Genomic DNA, 17,001 nt, shown 5'->3' with positions numbered 1-17,001 from the left:
AACCCTTCTTCGGAATGCCTCCTTGCTTGTTGGGTATGGAACATATTGATCAAAAGAATTCTCCTTCAAAAATTCCTCCACTCTCTGCCCTTAACACAGTCACTGCACCATTCAATATTTAAGTAGTCAGGGTCTCCCATTATCACTACACTATAATTCTTGCACCTCTCAGAAATTTCTTCGCAAATCGGCTCCTTTATCTCTTTCTCCGTATTTGGTGGCCTATAAAATACTCCATGCATAGATATAAAAGATAATAAATGATCAACCACACTAATGGTGTAGTCTACTGACCACCTAATAGTGGAAGGGAGGTGGAGGAAGAAATATGCAAACAAATTAGGGAAATTAGTTTAAAAAAAATCGAACGATAATCATGGGTGATTTCAACTTGGCCAGATGAGATAGTAAAGGGGATAAGGGATTGGAGTTCCTACAATGTGTACAAAACTCCTTTATCTCCTATGTAAAAAGCCCAACAAGGGAGGATTCCCTGCTGGATCTAGTAATGGGGAATAATCCAGAGCAGATGGAAAACAGATGAAAGAAGTAAAGGGACATCTAGGCAAAGGGACCATAATATTATGCACTTTAAGATAATAATTGAGAAGGACATAAGTATGATGAGGACCAGGCTAATAGATTGGAGAAAAGCTGATTTTGAAGAAGAGAGGAGAACTTCAGAAAATAAAATGGACAATGATATTGGCAAACAATGATATAGAACACAATGGGAAACATTTACAAGGGTGTTCAACACAGTCCAGGAAAAATATATTCCACTAAAACTCAAAAATAAGCTAAACACCAATGAGTCACATGGATGAATAAAGACATAAGGAAAAAAAATGAGGGAAAGGAAAGTACATGAAGTACATGGACAGCAGGGGCTGAACTTTACCAGCCCCTCGACGCTGTGGGTCGTGGCGGGGAGGCCCGTAAAATGCTAGTGGGAGCGGCCCGCCACGACCCACGATGCCGAGACGACCCGGCCAGATATTAGCAGCGGCAGGGAGGCCTCGGTGCTGCCTTCTCCACCGCTTGGCGGTGGGTCCTTCATTAAAATATTAAAATGAGGATAATTAAAATGCAAATTAACGTACCTGCCGACAGCAGGTGTCCCACGCCGATTTTACGGCAAACGAGCCGCAACTCACGCGCCCTTGGAACTCTGTTGAAGCCCTTTAAAAATGGCGCCAGCGCCTGCACGGTGGTGCCAGACGCCATTGCCAGGGACGTGGCGGCCACTCCCTCTAGGTCATCAGGAGTGGCCACTCCGCCCCCTCAATTTAAATGAGCCCCCGCATGTAATATCGCGGGGAATGTGCGGCAGCACTCTCATGTCGGAAGGCCGCCGATATCACAGTGCACTGCTGCGGAGCATGACGTGCTGATAAAATTCAGCCCCAGGAAAGAGCATGGCAAGGGAGAATATGAAGAAATTGGAAGAGAAATCAAAAAAACAATTAGGATGACAGAAAAGAATTATGAAATTAATTTATCTAGACTTTTAAAAGGCCTTCAATAAGGCACCACATAATTGGCTAATAAGATCAGAGAATGTGGAAGCAGGAGACAAGTAGCAAAATGGAAAGCTAGCTGGCTTCAATACAGAAAGCAGAGAGTAGGGGTAAAGGGTAGTTATTCAGAGCGGCAGTAGGTGGGATGTGGTGTTCCACATGGATCAGTGCTGGGACCACTGTTGTTCACAATTTATATCAACAATTTAGACTTTAGAATCAAAAACACAATTTCTAAATTTGAAGATGACACCAAATTTGAGGGGAATGGGTGGGGGTTGGTGGTGGGGTGATAGTCAACACTGAGGAGGACTGCAACAAATTACAAGAGATATTAACAGGCTTTCAGAATGGAAATATAAAATGAATTTCAACATAGGTAAATGTGAGGTCATACATTCTGGTGAGAAAAACAAGGAGGTTGCATATTACTTAGAAAATAAGGATCTAAATGGGGTAGAGGAGCAAAGGGATCTGAGATTACAAATACATAAATCACGAAAAGTAGCAACACAGAGTTGTTGATACAGAGTGGATACAGGGAGACTGTTTCCACTTGTAGGGAAGAACAAATCTGGAGGCCATCAATATAAGATAGTCACCAAGAAATCAAATAGGGAATTCAGAAGAAAGTTCTTTACTCAGACAGTGGTGAGAATGTAGAACTTGCTACCTTAGGGAGTATTTGAAGTGAATAGTGTAGATGCACTTAAGGGGAGACCAGATAAGGATATGAGGGAGAAGGGAATTGAGGCTTATACTGATAGAGTTAGATGAGGAAAGATGGGAGGAGGCTCGAGTGAAGCATAAACGTTAGCATTGACTGGTTGGGCCAAAGGTCTGTTTCTGTGCTGTCTTTCCTATGTAATCCTATCTAAGAAGCATAATAGCTCTTTTATTGTTTCTCAACTCCAACCAAATAGATTCTGTCTTTGATCCCTCAAGGACATTCTCTCTTTTTAGCACTGTAATATTTTCCTGAATCAAAACTGCTCCCCTCCTTTTTATCTCTCACTATTTTTCCTGAGTATCCCATACACAGGAATATTAAGCATCCAATGCTCCCTGCTTTTGAGCCAGGTCTCAGTTATCGCCACTGCATCATATTCTCATGTGGCTATTTGCACCTACAGCTCACCAACCTTATTAATCACACCATGCATTTACACACATGTGACTGAATTTTACAAGCCCTCTGACGTCGGGGGTCATGGCAGGGGGGCCCAGAAAATTCTTCCAGGAGAGGCCCACCACGAACCCTAACGCCGAGAAGGCCCCGCCGCATTTTACCGCCGGCAGCAAGGCCTTGGTGTGGCATACCTGCTACTCAGCTGTGGGGCCGGCACTCCTGCACCTTCGGAACTCTGTTCGGAGTTCCAAGGTGTGACACAGGTAGGGAGGGGGGAAGAGTGAAATTATCAGGGCTGGGGGTGGGGGGGGGCATCAAGGGAAACTGTTTCCATTGGCTGAGGGGATGGTGGGAAGGGGTTGAAGGGCGAAGAGTATGAAGTTTGGGGTGAAAGGTCGGTACCGGCAGAAATGGTTTTTCGGAGGGGGAGATGGAGATATATTGTTTGATCATTGGAGGGATAGAAGAGGGGCTTTGATGTTCAATTAACAGTTTTTATTAAAAGTAAAGGTGCTGTGCTCTTTAAAAATGTAAATTGCCGGTAAGGGCTTGAAGTCCTTTAAAAATGGCACTGGCGCCTGCATGGTGGCACTGGACACGATTGCTGGGTACGGAGGGACTGCCTCTCTACGTCATCGGGGATGGCCAGTCCAACCCCTCCATTTAAATGAGCCCTTGGCCGAAATATTGCGGGGGCTCAGCAACGGCAGCTCCGCGTGGGCAGATCGCCGATTTCAAAGTGCGCTGCCGTGATTTGCGGCACACTAGTAAAATTCAGGCCATGCACTCAGATCTAACTTAGAACTCTTTAGGGCGAATTTTACTGGCCCCCCGATATCGGGGGTCATGGTGGGGGGAGGGGGGCCAGAAAATGCCTCCGGGGGAGGCGACGGGAGCAGGATTTAAATATTTAAATTGATGTAAATTAATGAATTAATGACCTACCTGCTCCTGTCGGCCGTCCCGCTGCCATATTCCAGTCGATTGCTGGGATTCCCGCGCCTTCGGATCTCTGTTCGGAGATCCGATGTGCACATTAGTTGGGACGGGGGAGCAGGGCAGGGATAGGGGGCGTGGGAAAACTATTGCAATTGATGGAGGGGATGGTGGGAAGGGGTTGAAGGTGAAAGTTAATAAACTTTGTGGGGGGAAGGTCGGGATCACAAGCTAAATTTTTTTGGCGGGGAGAGAGCAAGTAATGAAATGTTTAGTCATGGGGGGGGACGTGGAAGAGGGGTTGAAACTTTCATTCAAGTTTTTACTTTAAATTTATAATGCCTCGCACTTTAAAAATTCAATGTAAGGGCTTGAAGCCCTTAAAAAATATAGCTGGCATCTGTGCAGTGGCGCCGGACGCCGTTGCCAGGGACAGAGTGCCCACCCCTCCTATGTCATTGGGGGGGGGGAGGGGGGGTGGGGATAGGGTGCTCCGCCCTGGCCATGTAAATGAGCCACCGCGTTGAATATCACGCAGTTCCACGGAGCAAATGCCGCGTGTGCGCCCCGCCATCTTTGAAGCTTGCTGGAAATTCAGCCCTTTGTATTTTCTATGATCCCACCTAATTCAGTGTTAGTTCTAATTCTTAACCATCTCTCTCAGTTATCTATGTACTTTATATCTATTTTTAATACTATATCGTGGTGTTGAATCCCCTATTGAATTAGTTTAAAGTCTTCCCCTTTGAAATAAAAGCTTTGAGAATTCAATCTAATTTTTTTCAAAGTTTTTTGGAAGAAGCAAGGAAACTCTCCGATCCTCACACTGTGAGGGAACACATCCTTCTGCCCTTCAATGTCTGTTGATGCACAGATTGCATGCTGGGATGTTTTCCAAATTACACATGCTCAGAAAGCACAGATGTAATCAAAAGCTCTGGGCCGGATCTTAGTCTCCTCCCGAAATCGGGTTCCATGGCTGGAAAATCGGAGCGGCAGTGGCCCGCCACAGTACCCGATGCTGGGATTGCCGGTCCCGATCTTCCAGCAGCAGGGAAGCTCTGTGGCGGCCCCTCCGCCGCTCTGTGATGGGACCCAAGTTTGCATATTTAAATTACATCTTTGCATTAATTTAAATGCAATCCGCAGCAAACTTACCTTCAGTTCCCGATCTTCAGTGTGACGTGCGGCACTCATGCACCTTCCCTTTCCTATACAGGGAAAGCTGGTGCCACCGAGGTGGGAAAGGGTGAACTCTGTACTATGTACTGTATGGGGTGGAGGGGAGGGGTCAACTTTAAAATGATGCATTTCTTTTAAATTATCCACCACAGCTCTGCTGCTGTTTGCTGCTATGGTTTCATTGATACCTGCAGAAATAAATCGCTGTAACTTTATTCAATCAAATGATCAGTGGCTGACTGCATACTGAATGTAAGAAGAATGATTCTTGTGAAGTGAATTAGTGACTAGGCCTGCATTGGAGGGCTTTCATTAAATAAATGGAAACTTAGATGCTGGGCTGAATTTTACTGGCCCCTCGACACCGTGGGTTGCGGCGTGATAAAATTCTGCGGGGAGAGGCCCGCCTCGACCCACGACATCGAAAAGGGCCCGCCACATATTACCTGTTGTGGGGGGCCCTCGGTGCGGCCCCCCTGCCACCGCCGCCAGGTGGCATGCCCTTCATCTCCATATTAAAATGAACCCTAATGAAATGTAAATTAACTTACCTGCAGGCAGCGGCCGACCCACGACGATTTTTCGGCCTTTGTGCGTCTTTGGAACTCTGTATGGAGTTTCGAGGCGAGAATTAAAGAATCGATTCTTTCTTAGGGGTGTGGATGAGGGGAGTGAAAGTGTTACTATATGTGTAACTTGAATTTTGAACATTTGTTCCCTTTAAAAATGCAAATGCTAGTGAAGGGCTTGAAGCCCTTTAAAAATGGCGCCGGTGCCTGCATGGTGACGCCAGATGCCATTGCTGGGGATGGCCACCCCTCTAAGTCATCGAGGGCGGTCGCTCTGCCCCCTCCATTTAAATGACCCCCCGCGTGAAAGATCGCGGGAGCTCAGTGGTGGCCGCTCTACGCAGGCGGACCACCAACTTCAAAGCACGCTGCCACGATTTGCGCCGTGCTCATAAAATTCAGCCCAGGGTATTTTTTTTTTTTGCCTTTTTTGTAAAGCGATCTCTGCAAAGAAAACTTCTTTATTTTTTCTTTAACCAGTGTGTGTGTGTGTGTGTTGGGCTAAGTTAGAAGGGAACTTTCATATTTCAGTCTGTATGTTAATGCTTTGCATCTTTACTGAATGAGTCTTATTTTATAATAAATTGATAATTTTTTTGTTTATTAAAGAAGCCTGGTTGGTGAATTTTATTCTGAAATTAAAAATAGAGTATATAATTGACTGTATTGGTAACTGGGTAAACATTTAAATATACGTTGTGACCCATGGAGAAGGGAACTAGAGAAAGCCAGTGCCCTCCTCCCACCTTGGTTGTAACAATACCTTCAGGAATATGTCAAACCAGAGTTGGCAGCCCTAGGTTCCTCAGCTGCTGGGACACTAGAAATGCCAAGGATGCTAATTAGTTTAGGATGTATGTTGTAAGGGCAGAACAATAACTTGGAATTTAACTTGATTTACCTTTGTTGGCAAAGAGAAAGTTTGTGAGAATTTTCCTCCAAATAGGAAATGGACCATGATAGAGCAGAGTCTGTAAAATGAGCAAGCTTTCTTGATTCAGGTGCCCCATTTCTCATTTTATGCTTTTTTATGTTCTAATATTAGTATTTTATGGCCAACTGAGATTTTTCATGTTTCTATCTTAAAATGTTTAGTAACTCTCCAAATTAACCCATCTGCTTGCACAGAAACTTGTCTTAAACATTCTGAAGTTAAGGGCTTCACAATGTTGGATCACATCTCTGAACACAAACAATTGCACTAAGGAAACACTTAGATGATCACCCTTCAATGCAGTTACAACAAAAACAACTTGTATTTATATAGCACCTTTAATGAAATAAAATGTCCCAAGGCACTTCAAAGGGGCAGTATAAAACAAAGTTTGACACCGAGCCACAAAAGGAAATATTAGGGCAGATGACCAAGAACTTGTTCAAAGAGGTAGATTTTAAGGAGCATCTTAAAGGAGGAAAGAGAGGTGAAGAGTTCTAGGGAGGGAATTCCAGAGTTTAGGGCCCAGGCAGCTGAAGGCATGGCCACCAATGGCGGGCGATTAAAATCAGGGATGCTCAAGAGACCAGAATTAGCAGCACAGATATCTTGGAGGGTTGTGGATCTGGAAGAAATTGGGGGAGACCATGGAGGGATTTGAAACAAGAATGGGAATTTAAAACCAAGGTGTTGCTTAACCAGGAGGCAGCACAGGTCAGCAAACACAGAAGTGATGACTGAAAAGAGATCTGGGGGTGTGAGTTAGAAAATGGGGAGCAGAGTTTTGGATGGCCTTAAGTGAATGGAGGGTAGAATGTGGGAGGCCAGCCAGGAATGCATTAGGACAATCAAGTCTGGAGTTACGCCTAGGAATCCCTTAACAGTTCACCTAGGTTTTCATTACTTAGGGCAAACATTTACTCAAGCATACTTTAATTGAAAAAGTTACTTGGTTCCAGAACAAACTACAAGCATGTTCCCCACAGTGGCACAGTGGCGTGCACCGCAGCCTCACAGCTCCAGTGACCCGGGTTCAGTTCTGGGTACTGCCTGTGTGGAGTTTGCAAGTTCTCCCTGTGACTGTGTGGGTTTTCGCTGGGTGCTCTGGTTTCCTCCCACAGCCAAAGACTTGCAGGTTGATAGGTAAATTGGCCATTATAATTGCCCCTAGTGTAGGTAGGGAATATGGGATTACTGTAGGGTTAGTATAAATGGGTGGTTGTTGGTCGGCACAGACTCAGTGGGCCGAAGGGCCTGTTTCAGTGCTGTATCTCTAAATAAAATAAATAAATAAGGTCCTCTAACACATGCCATATATACTTGTGTAAAAGTCGATCTCGTGTAAAAGTCAACCCATGACTTTAGGCCAAAAAATCTTGAATTTTTCCTTTATCTAGTGCAAAAGTCAAGCTTAACTTCCAGAGCGCAGACAGAACATTCTAATCACGTGCTAGAATAAATACCCAAACATTCAGCTAGGACCTCCACATTTTTTCATATGCCACCAAAGAACAACAACAAATACACAGCGCAGTTTAAACTAAAAGTTGTGTGTGTAGAGAAGGCGAATAATTGTGTGGCAGAAAGAGAATTCAAAGTATGAGAGAACAATGTCAGAGATTGGAGAAAGCTTTCCACACAGCTCATGAAGATGTCAAAGAATAAAAGTGCCAACAGGGAAAAGCCTAGCAAGTGGTCGCAATTAGATGGTAAAGTTGCAGCATGGGTCAGTGAACGTCGCTGGAGTGGATACATAGTTTCCTGTGTTTCCATCGACTCTAAGCCCTAAAAGAAGTGAACAAAGAAGGCATAGCAGACTTCAAGGCCAGCGCTGGATGGTGTACCAGGTTCATGCAGAGAATGCAGAGACACGATTTTGTACTTTGCCAAAAGACAGATTTCACAGCGTCTACCTGCTGAACTTAACAACAAGATCACCAAATTCCACCGATTTATACTCAGACATCGAGAGAAGAATGGTTACAGTTTGGCTTGTATTGGCAACATGGACGAAACTCCCATGAATTTTCGTATGCCGGCAAATCAATCAGTGAATAAAATTGGAGAAAAAACAGTACTAATTAAAACAACTGGCCATGAGAAGATCAGATTCACTGTCATACTTTCTTGTATGTCCGACGGGACAAAGCTAAAGCCAATGTTGATATTTAAGAGGAAAACCATCCCCAAACAGAAATTTCCAAGAGGCATTGTTATCCATGTTCACCAAAAAGGATGGATGGACGAAGGTGGCTGCAAAATATGGTTGAGGGAAGTGTGGAATTTGTGACCAGATGCATTATGTAAAGAAAAAGTTTGCTCATCTGGGATATGTTTAAATCACACCTAGTAGATGATGTTGTCGCTGAGGGTCAACTGCAGAACTCTGATATTGCTGTGATTCCCAGTGGCTTTAACAGCATGGTCCAACCATTAGACATCAGTATCAACAGGATTGGGAAGAATTATTTGGAGCTGCAGATGATGATGAGAGTGATTTTCATGGATTTTAATGTACGTTCAGTTCTAACTAGTTTTTGTTATTAAATTGCTCCATTTACTATAATAAAAATTGTATATGACTTTTGTTTAAATAAATGAGTTTACACTATTTATGTCTGTCTCCATAGTGCTATTATTTTGTTGATAAAAGTTCGAAAATATGACTTATGTAAAAGTCAATACCCCTCAAATTTTCTCCTTCTCCAAAAATTGGACTTTTACACAAGTATATGTGGTAATTCATTACAGAATCTTCTACAGTTCATGGGAAAGATACAGCGAGGTTCTTACCTACGACCAGAGCAGAACACTCTATCTTCTCTTTCCCCAATATGATTTCTAACTTCTCCACCCGGTCCATTGTTTCTGAACTATGTGTGAATCTGTTATGTCCACAGTCTTCACTCTCTGCTGCAGGCAATTCCTTTAAACTGAAAAAATGGATCATAGGTCAAATACATCAATTTAAAAACTGCACATAATTGTATCAAAAGAAATAACTAGGAGATACACTCCGTACTTTCCTGTAATCACATTCACCCTACAGCCAATTTACATTTTACAATGACAATGATGCCCTTTTAATCGGCTGCTAACACCATAAACGATTTGAAGATTAGTCTCCAACCTCTACTATTGCCTCCAGCTCAAATTTTTAGATTTTTTTTTAGATTTTTAGGTTTAGAGATACAGCACTGAAATAGGCCCTTCGGCCCACTGAGTCTGTGCCGACCATTAACCACCCATTTATACCAATCCTACACTAATCCCAATTCCTACTACATCCTCACCTGTCCCTATATTCCCCTACCACCTACCTATACTAGGGGCAATTTATAATGGCCAATTTATCTATCAACCTGCAAGTCTTTTGGCTTGTGGGAGGAAACCGGAGCACCCGGAGGAAACCCACGCAGACACAGGGAGAACTTGCAAACTCCACACAGGCAGTACCCAGAATTGAACCCGAGTCGCTGGAGCTGTGAGGCTGCGGTGCTAACCACTGCGCCACTGGGTCTTTATTCTATTAAAATTCTATACATTGTGAGTTTATTGAGATTTGTCAATGAAGGGCCAAAGGCCATTCAACACAGAATGCATTCAAAAGAATGACAATCATGGAATGATGATTAGGTGATGGCACCTTGGATATTAAAGGCTTTTAAGTTGTAGGAGGATGTAAACACTGATGGAGATAAATCGTTCTCCAAATTTTAAATCCTGAAAAAGGATTTGAAAAAAGGAAGTCCAAAGGTGGAATTATTAAATGCAAGACAAAATAATTGCCAGTTGGACTTGTGAGATGAAGAACTTGTTTTTTCTAAAAATTAATGCAGCAAATCCAAACCAACTAAGTCATTTTTACAGCAAAGTCCCAACAGGAGGGAAAGGGCCACCTTTGCAACATCCTATCAACTGCAAAATGGGACCCAGCCCTAATTTATATATTTTTCTGGCCATTAAAGAGCCTGACTCTTGCATTGGCTCACAGGATTACAGGCATTTGCTGATCAGATTATAGTGCATAATGCACAGGGACTCCTGAGGAATACCTGGTTTTCAATGTTTCAATGCTTTATCATGTAAGAAAGTATGCTGTATGCATAGGAGCATAATGAGCAAGCTAGATCATATTTTCAGCCTCCATATTGACATTGAAAGCCAATGATATAAGCAAAAAACTGATTCTAGGTATATAGTATTTAAGTTTTGAGAAGAGGAGCTTTTATTTGGAAAAGAAACATTGAGGTAACCTCAATGCACTTTTGAAAATGATGAAAAGAACTAACAAAGTTCAGTCAGGCAAGTTGTTCATTATAGTGAAGAGTTCCATGTCAGTGGGCACAAGTTAAAAATTAGGAATAAACTACTAAGGAAAGTCACTGAAGTGGATAGAATAAAAACATCAAGAGACTATTGACTGTTTCTAAAGAGAGAAGGATTGAGGGGTTACGGTCCAAAGGCAGGTAGGTGAGGTTGCTCTATCAAAAAGGAAAACGTATTGGATGCAGTGGCCTTATTCTGTTATCAGAAATTCATATGCAAAAGCAGATTATAGCCCTGAAATTCCACAGTGCTTTTGGCATAGTTTCAGTATATAATTGGGACAAGTGACATTATTTAGCAGTAAAATGGGGCTAAGCTGTTTCCAGTCATTTTTTCCCTTAAAACGAATTCCCCTGAATACTCTCATGCTTTTTGGTCTTCCTGTAGTTTGCCTGCCAAGTCCCAAGTGAACTCAGTACAAAATTATGATACTAAGAGCCAGTGGGACTTCTCCAAGTTTCCTGCTTTTATACTCGTGATGGACTAGAGCAGGTCAGATTGAGAATTATAAAGAGCAAGGCTTGCCAGGATCACCCAAGATAGGTAGAGTGAGATGTTTGTGAATCTGAAGGGTTTGGAATGTTTCAATAATGATTTCTGCAGCTGGGAACAACTTTGAGCAGTGATTTTTGACATTCTGCTTATACTGACCTAGATTTTCTTCTCAATGCTAATGAAAATACCCTGTGGGTCATTATCATGGAAGACATGGGAGACTTATCAAGAAAGCAAATGCACATGGGATACAAGGTAACTTGATAAGGTGGATTCAAAATTGGCTTAGCTGTAGGAGACAGAGAGTGATGACAGACGGCTGTTTTAGTGACTGGAAGCCAGTGTCCAGTGGCGTACCACAGGGATCTGTGCTGGGTCCCCTATTGTTTGTCATTTATATAAACGACATAGATGACTATGTGGGGGGTAGGATCAGTAAGTTCGCGGATGACACAAAGATTGGCCGAGTGGTTAACAGTGAAGTGGAGTGTCTTAGGTTACAGGAAGATATAGACAGGATGGTCAAATGGACAGAAAAGTGGCAGATGGAATTTAACGCTGAAAAGTGTGAGGTGATACACTTTGGAAGGAGTAATGTGACATGGAAGTATTCAATTAATGGCCTGACACTGGGAAGTTCCAAGGAACAAAGGGACCTTGGCGTGTTTGTCCATAGATCTCTGAAGGCAGAAGGGCAGGTAATAGGGTGGTGAAAAAGGCATATGGGACACTTGCCTTTATCAATCAAGGCATAGATTACAAAAGCAGGGAGGTCATGTTGGAGTTGTACAGAACTTTGGTAAGGCCACAGCTGGAGTACTGTGTGCAATTCTGGTCGCCACAATATAGGAAGGATGTGATTGCATTGGAGGGGGTGCAGAGGCGATTCACCAGGATGTTGCCTGGGATGGAATATTTAAGCTATGAAGAGGCTTGGGTTGTTTTCGCTGGAGCAGAGAAGACTGAGGGGTGACCTGATCGAGGTGTACAAGATTATGAGGGGCATGGACAGGGTGAATAGGGAGCAGCTGTTCCCCTTAGTTGAAGGGCCAGTTACGAGGGGTCACAAGTTTAAGGTGAGGGCTGGGAGGTTTAAGGGGGATTTAAGGAAGAACTTTTTTACCCAGAGGGTGGTGATGGTCTGGAATGCCCTTCCTGGGAGGGTGGTAGAGGCAGGTTGCCTCACATCCTTTAAAAAGTGCCTGGATGAGCACTTGGCACGTCATAACATTCAAGGCTATGGGCCAAGTGCTGGCAAATGGGATTAGGTAGACAGGTCAGGTGTCTTTAATGCATCGGTGCAGACTTGATGGGCCGAAGGGCCTCTTCTGCACTGTATTATTCTGTGATTCTGTGATCATGTAAAAGGAGGTGCAGCACAAGATGGAGCAAAGGAGACTCAGGCAGCATTAGAAGAGGATGGGCCCCACCAGATACCACTTTCACAATAGAATATACAGGCAACACTGGTCATATGTGGATCTTAGTGAGAAGGTATGTATAAGAAGAATGTGCTTCACCCAAAAGTAATAGGGAAACTCCTGCATGAGGACTTGGAGCCTTGGTCATCTACCTGCACTTGTCTATCTGTGACTACAAAGGTGACAACCATCCTCAACTTTTACAACATAGGATCATTTCAGGGAACCATGGGGTATCTCTGTAATATACGACAGGGTACCACATGGGCATGCATTTGTCAGATGACTGACACACTTGACAGTAGAACTAGTGAATTCATCACCAAGACATTACAGCAAGGCAGCAGCCTGACACTGCCAACAAGTTTTATGGGGGCTCTAGCTTTCACAAGGATTTATAGATAGATCTATAGCATTTATGCTGTTTTGCAAGTTCTGGTAGGAAATCCCTCAACTTCCTCAACAGAAAGGGCTTCCACTCCCTGAATTCAGATTGTGACAACACTGCAAAGGATTCGGCAAGTCAATGCAAGATATGCTGAAAATTGTCACGGTGCACTCGTACATTGAAATTCAGGTTCCCTGACCTTTTCAGGGAATAAAATTATGTCACGGATAGTTTTTGGATGGAAAAGCCTATCTCCTGATCCCATGGATAATGGCCTGAACAGAGGAAGAGGAGCACCACAATGAGGCATATGTCTCTACAAGAATTGTCATTGAAAAGATCAATTATGGTCTTAAAGGCACAGACTTGCTACCTAGACAAGTTGGGAGGGGCTATGCAATACTGTCCAGCTTTGAGGGTTGGTAACGAGAGGAAACAGATTTAAGATAATTGCCAAAAAATCGATGGGAAAGATGAGAATTTCTTTTACACAGTGCGTTGTTATGATCTGAAATACACGATCTGAAAGTGTGGTGGAAATGGATTCAATAGTAATTTTCAAAAGGGAATTGGATGTATACTTGAAAAGGAAAAAATTGCGGGGCTATGAGGAAAGAACAGGGGAGTGGGTCTAATTGTATAGCTCTTTCAAGCACGGTGGGCTGAAAGGCCTCCTACTGTGCTACATGATGCTATGATTGTGTGTCATGCAAAGTTTCAGCCTGCTGGGCCCTGCACAGCTTTGCCATACAAAAAGGTCTGGACTTGGACATTGCTGTATAGGCAGCTGTGGCTGCTTTAGAGGCAAAGCTACATGGAGCAGAAAATTATGACTATCTCTCAGGGTAACCTCAGTGACTGCAAGTGGGCAGCACAGTGGCGCAGTGGTTAACACCACAGCCTCACAGCTCCAGCGACCCAGGTTCCGTTCGGGGTACTGCCTGTGCGGAGTTTGCAAGTTCTCCCTTTGACCTCGTGGGTTTCCGCCTGGTGCTCTGGTTTCCTCCCACAGCCAAAGACTTGCAGGTTGATAGGTAAATTGGCCATTGTAAATTGCCCCTAGTTTAGGTAGGTGGTAGGAGAATGGTGGGGATGTGGTAGGGAATATGGGATTAATGTAGGATTAGTATAAATGGGTGGTTGTTGGTCGGCACAGACTCGCTGGGTTGAAGGGCCTGTTTCAGTGCTGTATCCCTAAATAAATAAAATAAAAAGTAGTACCAGAACACAAAGACTGTTTACTACAGACTAGCTTGCCCACCACTGCCTTAATTTCTTCTCCCCCACCTTCAATTGAGGACCAATCCTTCAATCCAGTACCCATCCCAGAACATCACAATGCATCAACTATCTTCGGCTCTACATGTTTGTGCAAGTAATTACCTGATTGAATAAGTCAGCACCAATCAAGTCCAATTAAGCCCGTCTAAGAGCAAAGACCAAAGTATGGGAAGTCCTCTTTTCTGACGATGCTGCATTAACATCTCACACTGAAGAGTGTCTGCAGAGACTCAACGACAGGATTGTGGCTGACTGCAAAGAATTTGGCCTAACCATCAGCCTCAAGAAAACCAACATCATGGGACAGGACGTCAGAAATGCTCCATCCATCAATATCGGTGACCACGCTCTGGAAGTGGTTCAAGAGTTCACCTACCTAGGCTCAACTATCACCAGTAACCTGTCTCTCGATGCAGATATCAATAAGTGCATGGGAAAGGCTTCCACTGCTATGTCCAGACTGACCAAGAGAGTGGGAAAATGGCGCCCTGACACAGAACACAAAAGTGTATCAAGCCTGTGTTCTCAGTACCTTGCTCTATAGCAGCGAGGCCTGGACAACGTATGTCAGCCAAGAGCGACGTCTCAATTCATTAGCTGCCTCCGGAGAATCCTTGGCATTAGGTGGCAGGACCGTATCTCCAGCACAGAAGTCCTTGAGGCGGCCAACATCCCCAGCATATACATCCTACTGAGCCAGCGGCACTTGAGATGGCTTGGCCATGTGAGCCGCATGGAAAATGGCAGGATCCCCAAGGACACATTGTACAGCGAGCTCATCACTGGTACCATGTCTCTGTTTTAAAGACGTCTGCAAACACAACATGAAGTCCTGTGACATTGATCACGAGTCAGTGGCCAGTGATCGCCAGAGCTGGCGGGCAGCCATAAATGCAGGGCTAAAGTGTGGCGAGTCGAAGAGACTTAGCAGTTGGCAGGAAAAAAGACAGAAGCGCAAGAGGAGAGCCAACTGTGTAACAGCCCTGACAACCAGGTGCTGCTTCACAAATCACTGACCACCTCCAGGCGCTTACCCATTGTCTCTCGAGACAAGGAGTCCAAAGAATTAAGTCCACCCTTTCCTATATGACTGTAATGTGATTAACAACAGAGCCATGACATAAATGCACAATCTGCTTTAATATTACAAAGTCCAAGTGGAAAAAACCCAACATACAGTTTCCTAACATCGCGCTTCCCCTGGGTGGTTAAATGTACTTTTTTTTCATCTATTCTAGTACTTTTCCTAGAGGCTACCTAAGGGTCAGTATCACCAGAGGTGGTTGGCTGCTAATATTCTACGAAACAGTAATGGGACTGAGGTGACCTCCTCTCATGGCAGCCTTCCCCTGGTAAGGAACCACTGCTGGCTGCATCTTTGGAGCTTGTTCTTGCCAGCGATGCCCAGATCCCATGAACAAATTAAAAAACAGCCTGGCAGGTCACCTCCCATGATGCTCTGTGGCGAAGTTAAGAGGCTTGGCATGTCTGCTATCTTGACTCACAGGCAGGTCAACATTAACTGTTGCCATTCCACTGGACGCTGGATCTGTGTCCTTAATGATCAGCAGGTGTATTTATCTGAAAGCCCTGAGAAACAACAGAATACATCAAGGCTGCCATGGTCTAGACGCCCATATGCAGGTTGCTATGCATTCTCTCCTCATTGCCACCTGAGTTGCAGTCTGTGGCGGGAAGACACTGATTAGTCACTGGAGGCTTCTTAGGTGGGGTTTGCTGCAGATTCCAATGAAACTGCCACAAACTCCATTGATGTCTGGAACAAAGAAAAAGTGTCCCCTAATGTTGCTGCAAATAAGTGATACAGGCCTAAGAGTCAAACTTGTCAGTTGTGGCACATCTTCAAAGACTAACTTCAGTGCCTTCAAATAGATATGATGTTCCTCGAGCATCCTTCTTGTCAGGCAAATTCTGCGTCCAGACCTTCAAAGCCATGAGCAGCCTACTGTTCAGCCTCTCCACATCTTCACTCACTTATCATTCCTCTGACTCTTTCACACTCTATGATTCAGTCCTCTCACATCCTCAAAAACATTATTTAGTTCTGCACAGGGATGCCACAGCAATTCTGCAGATATTCATTCAGTAATCCGGCACTGGCATTATACCCCCGACCTCATCATTTCACATGACAAGAGCAGAATGCCTGGCCATGTGATCTATTACCTGATTCTCATAGGGCATTCTGCACCATTTTCTCTGGAAAGAAGATGGAGCAAGTTAGGTGAAAGCTAGCATTTGAGGAATGTATGACAAGTGGAATATGAGAAAGCACTTTTTTACGCAGTGGGTGGTAATGACCTGGAACTTGCTGCCTACAAGGATGGTGGAAGCGGAGATGATCAATGACTTCAAGAGGAAGTTAGATGGTCACCTGAGAGAAATAGACTTGCAGGGCTATGGGATCAAGCTGAGGAATGGGGCTGACTGCATAGCTCTGTGCAGAGCGGCATGGTGTTGATGGGCCGAATGGCCTCCTTCTGAGGCGTAAATGACTCTATGAATCTATGGCATGGAAGAGCTGAGTAAAAGATGTGGTGGCATTGCCCTGTTAAATGGGTTTTAGGGTTGTGCATTTGAGCAATTTATTTTAGGGCAGATGTCTAGCCATACTGTAAGATCCTAAGTTAGTGTCCCCACCATACGCTTTAACCAGAGTGCATTGTGAGGGGTTGGTAGTACAGCTGTTACTTTAAGAGAGTGAAGACTATGCTGGCACCCAGGGTGCCCAAGGAAGAAAAGGGAGAATAGGTAATGTGTTACATTGCCTGTCTTGTTAGATCAGTGTAGCTGTTG

At 44.1% G+C, this 17,001-nt stretch overlaps 2 protein-coding genes across 2 annotated transcripts in view; one reads left to right on the top strand and one right to left on the bottom strand.

Moving 5' to 3' along the window:
* nrip2 (nuclear receptor interacting protein 2) overlaps positions 1 to 17,001 on the bottom strand; it is a 69,193-nt gene that overhangs the window by 20,204 nt on the left and 31,988 nt on the right. Inside the window, exon 5 of the mRNA XM_068050705.1 lies at positions 9,064 to 9,203. Within this exon, the coding sequence (XP_067906806.1) occupies positions 9,064 to 9,203 (140 nt within the window). The remainder of the gene's footprint in view (positions 1 to 9,063; positions 9,204 to 17,001) is intronic.
* LOC137379618 (probable E3 ubiquitin-protein ligase bre1) overlaps positions 10,713 to 17,001 on the top strand; it is a 66,069-nt gene continuing 59,780 nt past the window's right edge. The window contains exon 1 of the mRNA XM_068050695.1: positions 10,713 to 10,739. The gene's annotated coding sequence lies outside the window, so the exon portion shown is untranslated. The remainder of the gene's footprint in view (positions 10,740 to 17,001) is intronic.

This window comes from Heterodontus francisci, chromosome 18 (genome assembly GCF_036365525.1).
Source record: "Heterodontus francisci isolate sHetFra1 chromosome 18, sHetFra1.hap1, whole genome shotgun sequence".
Taxonomy (NCBI): domain Eukaryota; kingdom Metazoa; phylum Chordata; class Chondrichthyes; order Heterodontiformes; family Heterodontidae; genus Heterodontus; species Heterodontus francisci.
Note: the sequence above shows the minus strand (reverse complement) of the source record. Positions and strands in the feature narration are given on the sequence as shown.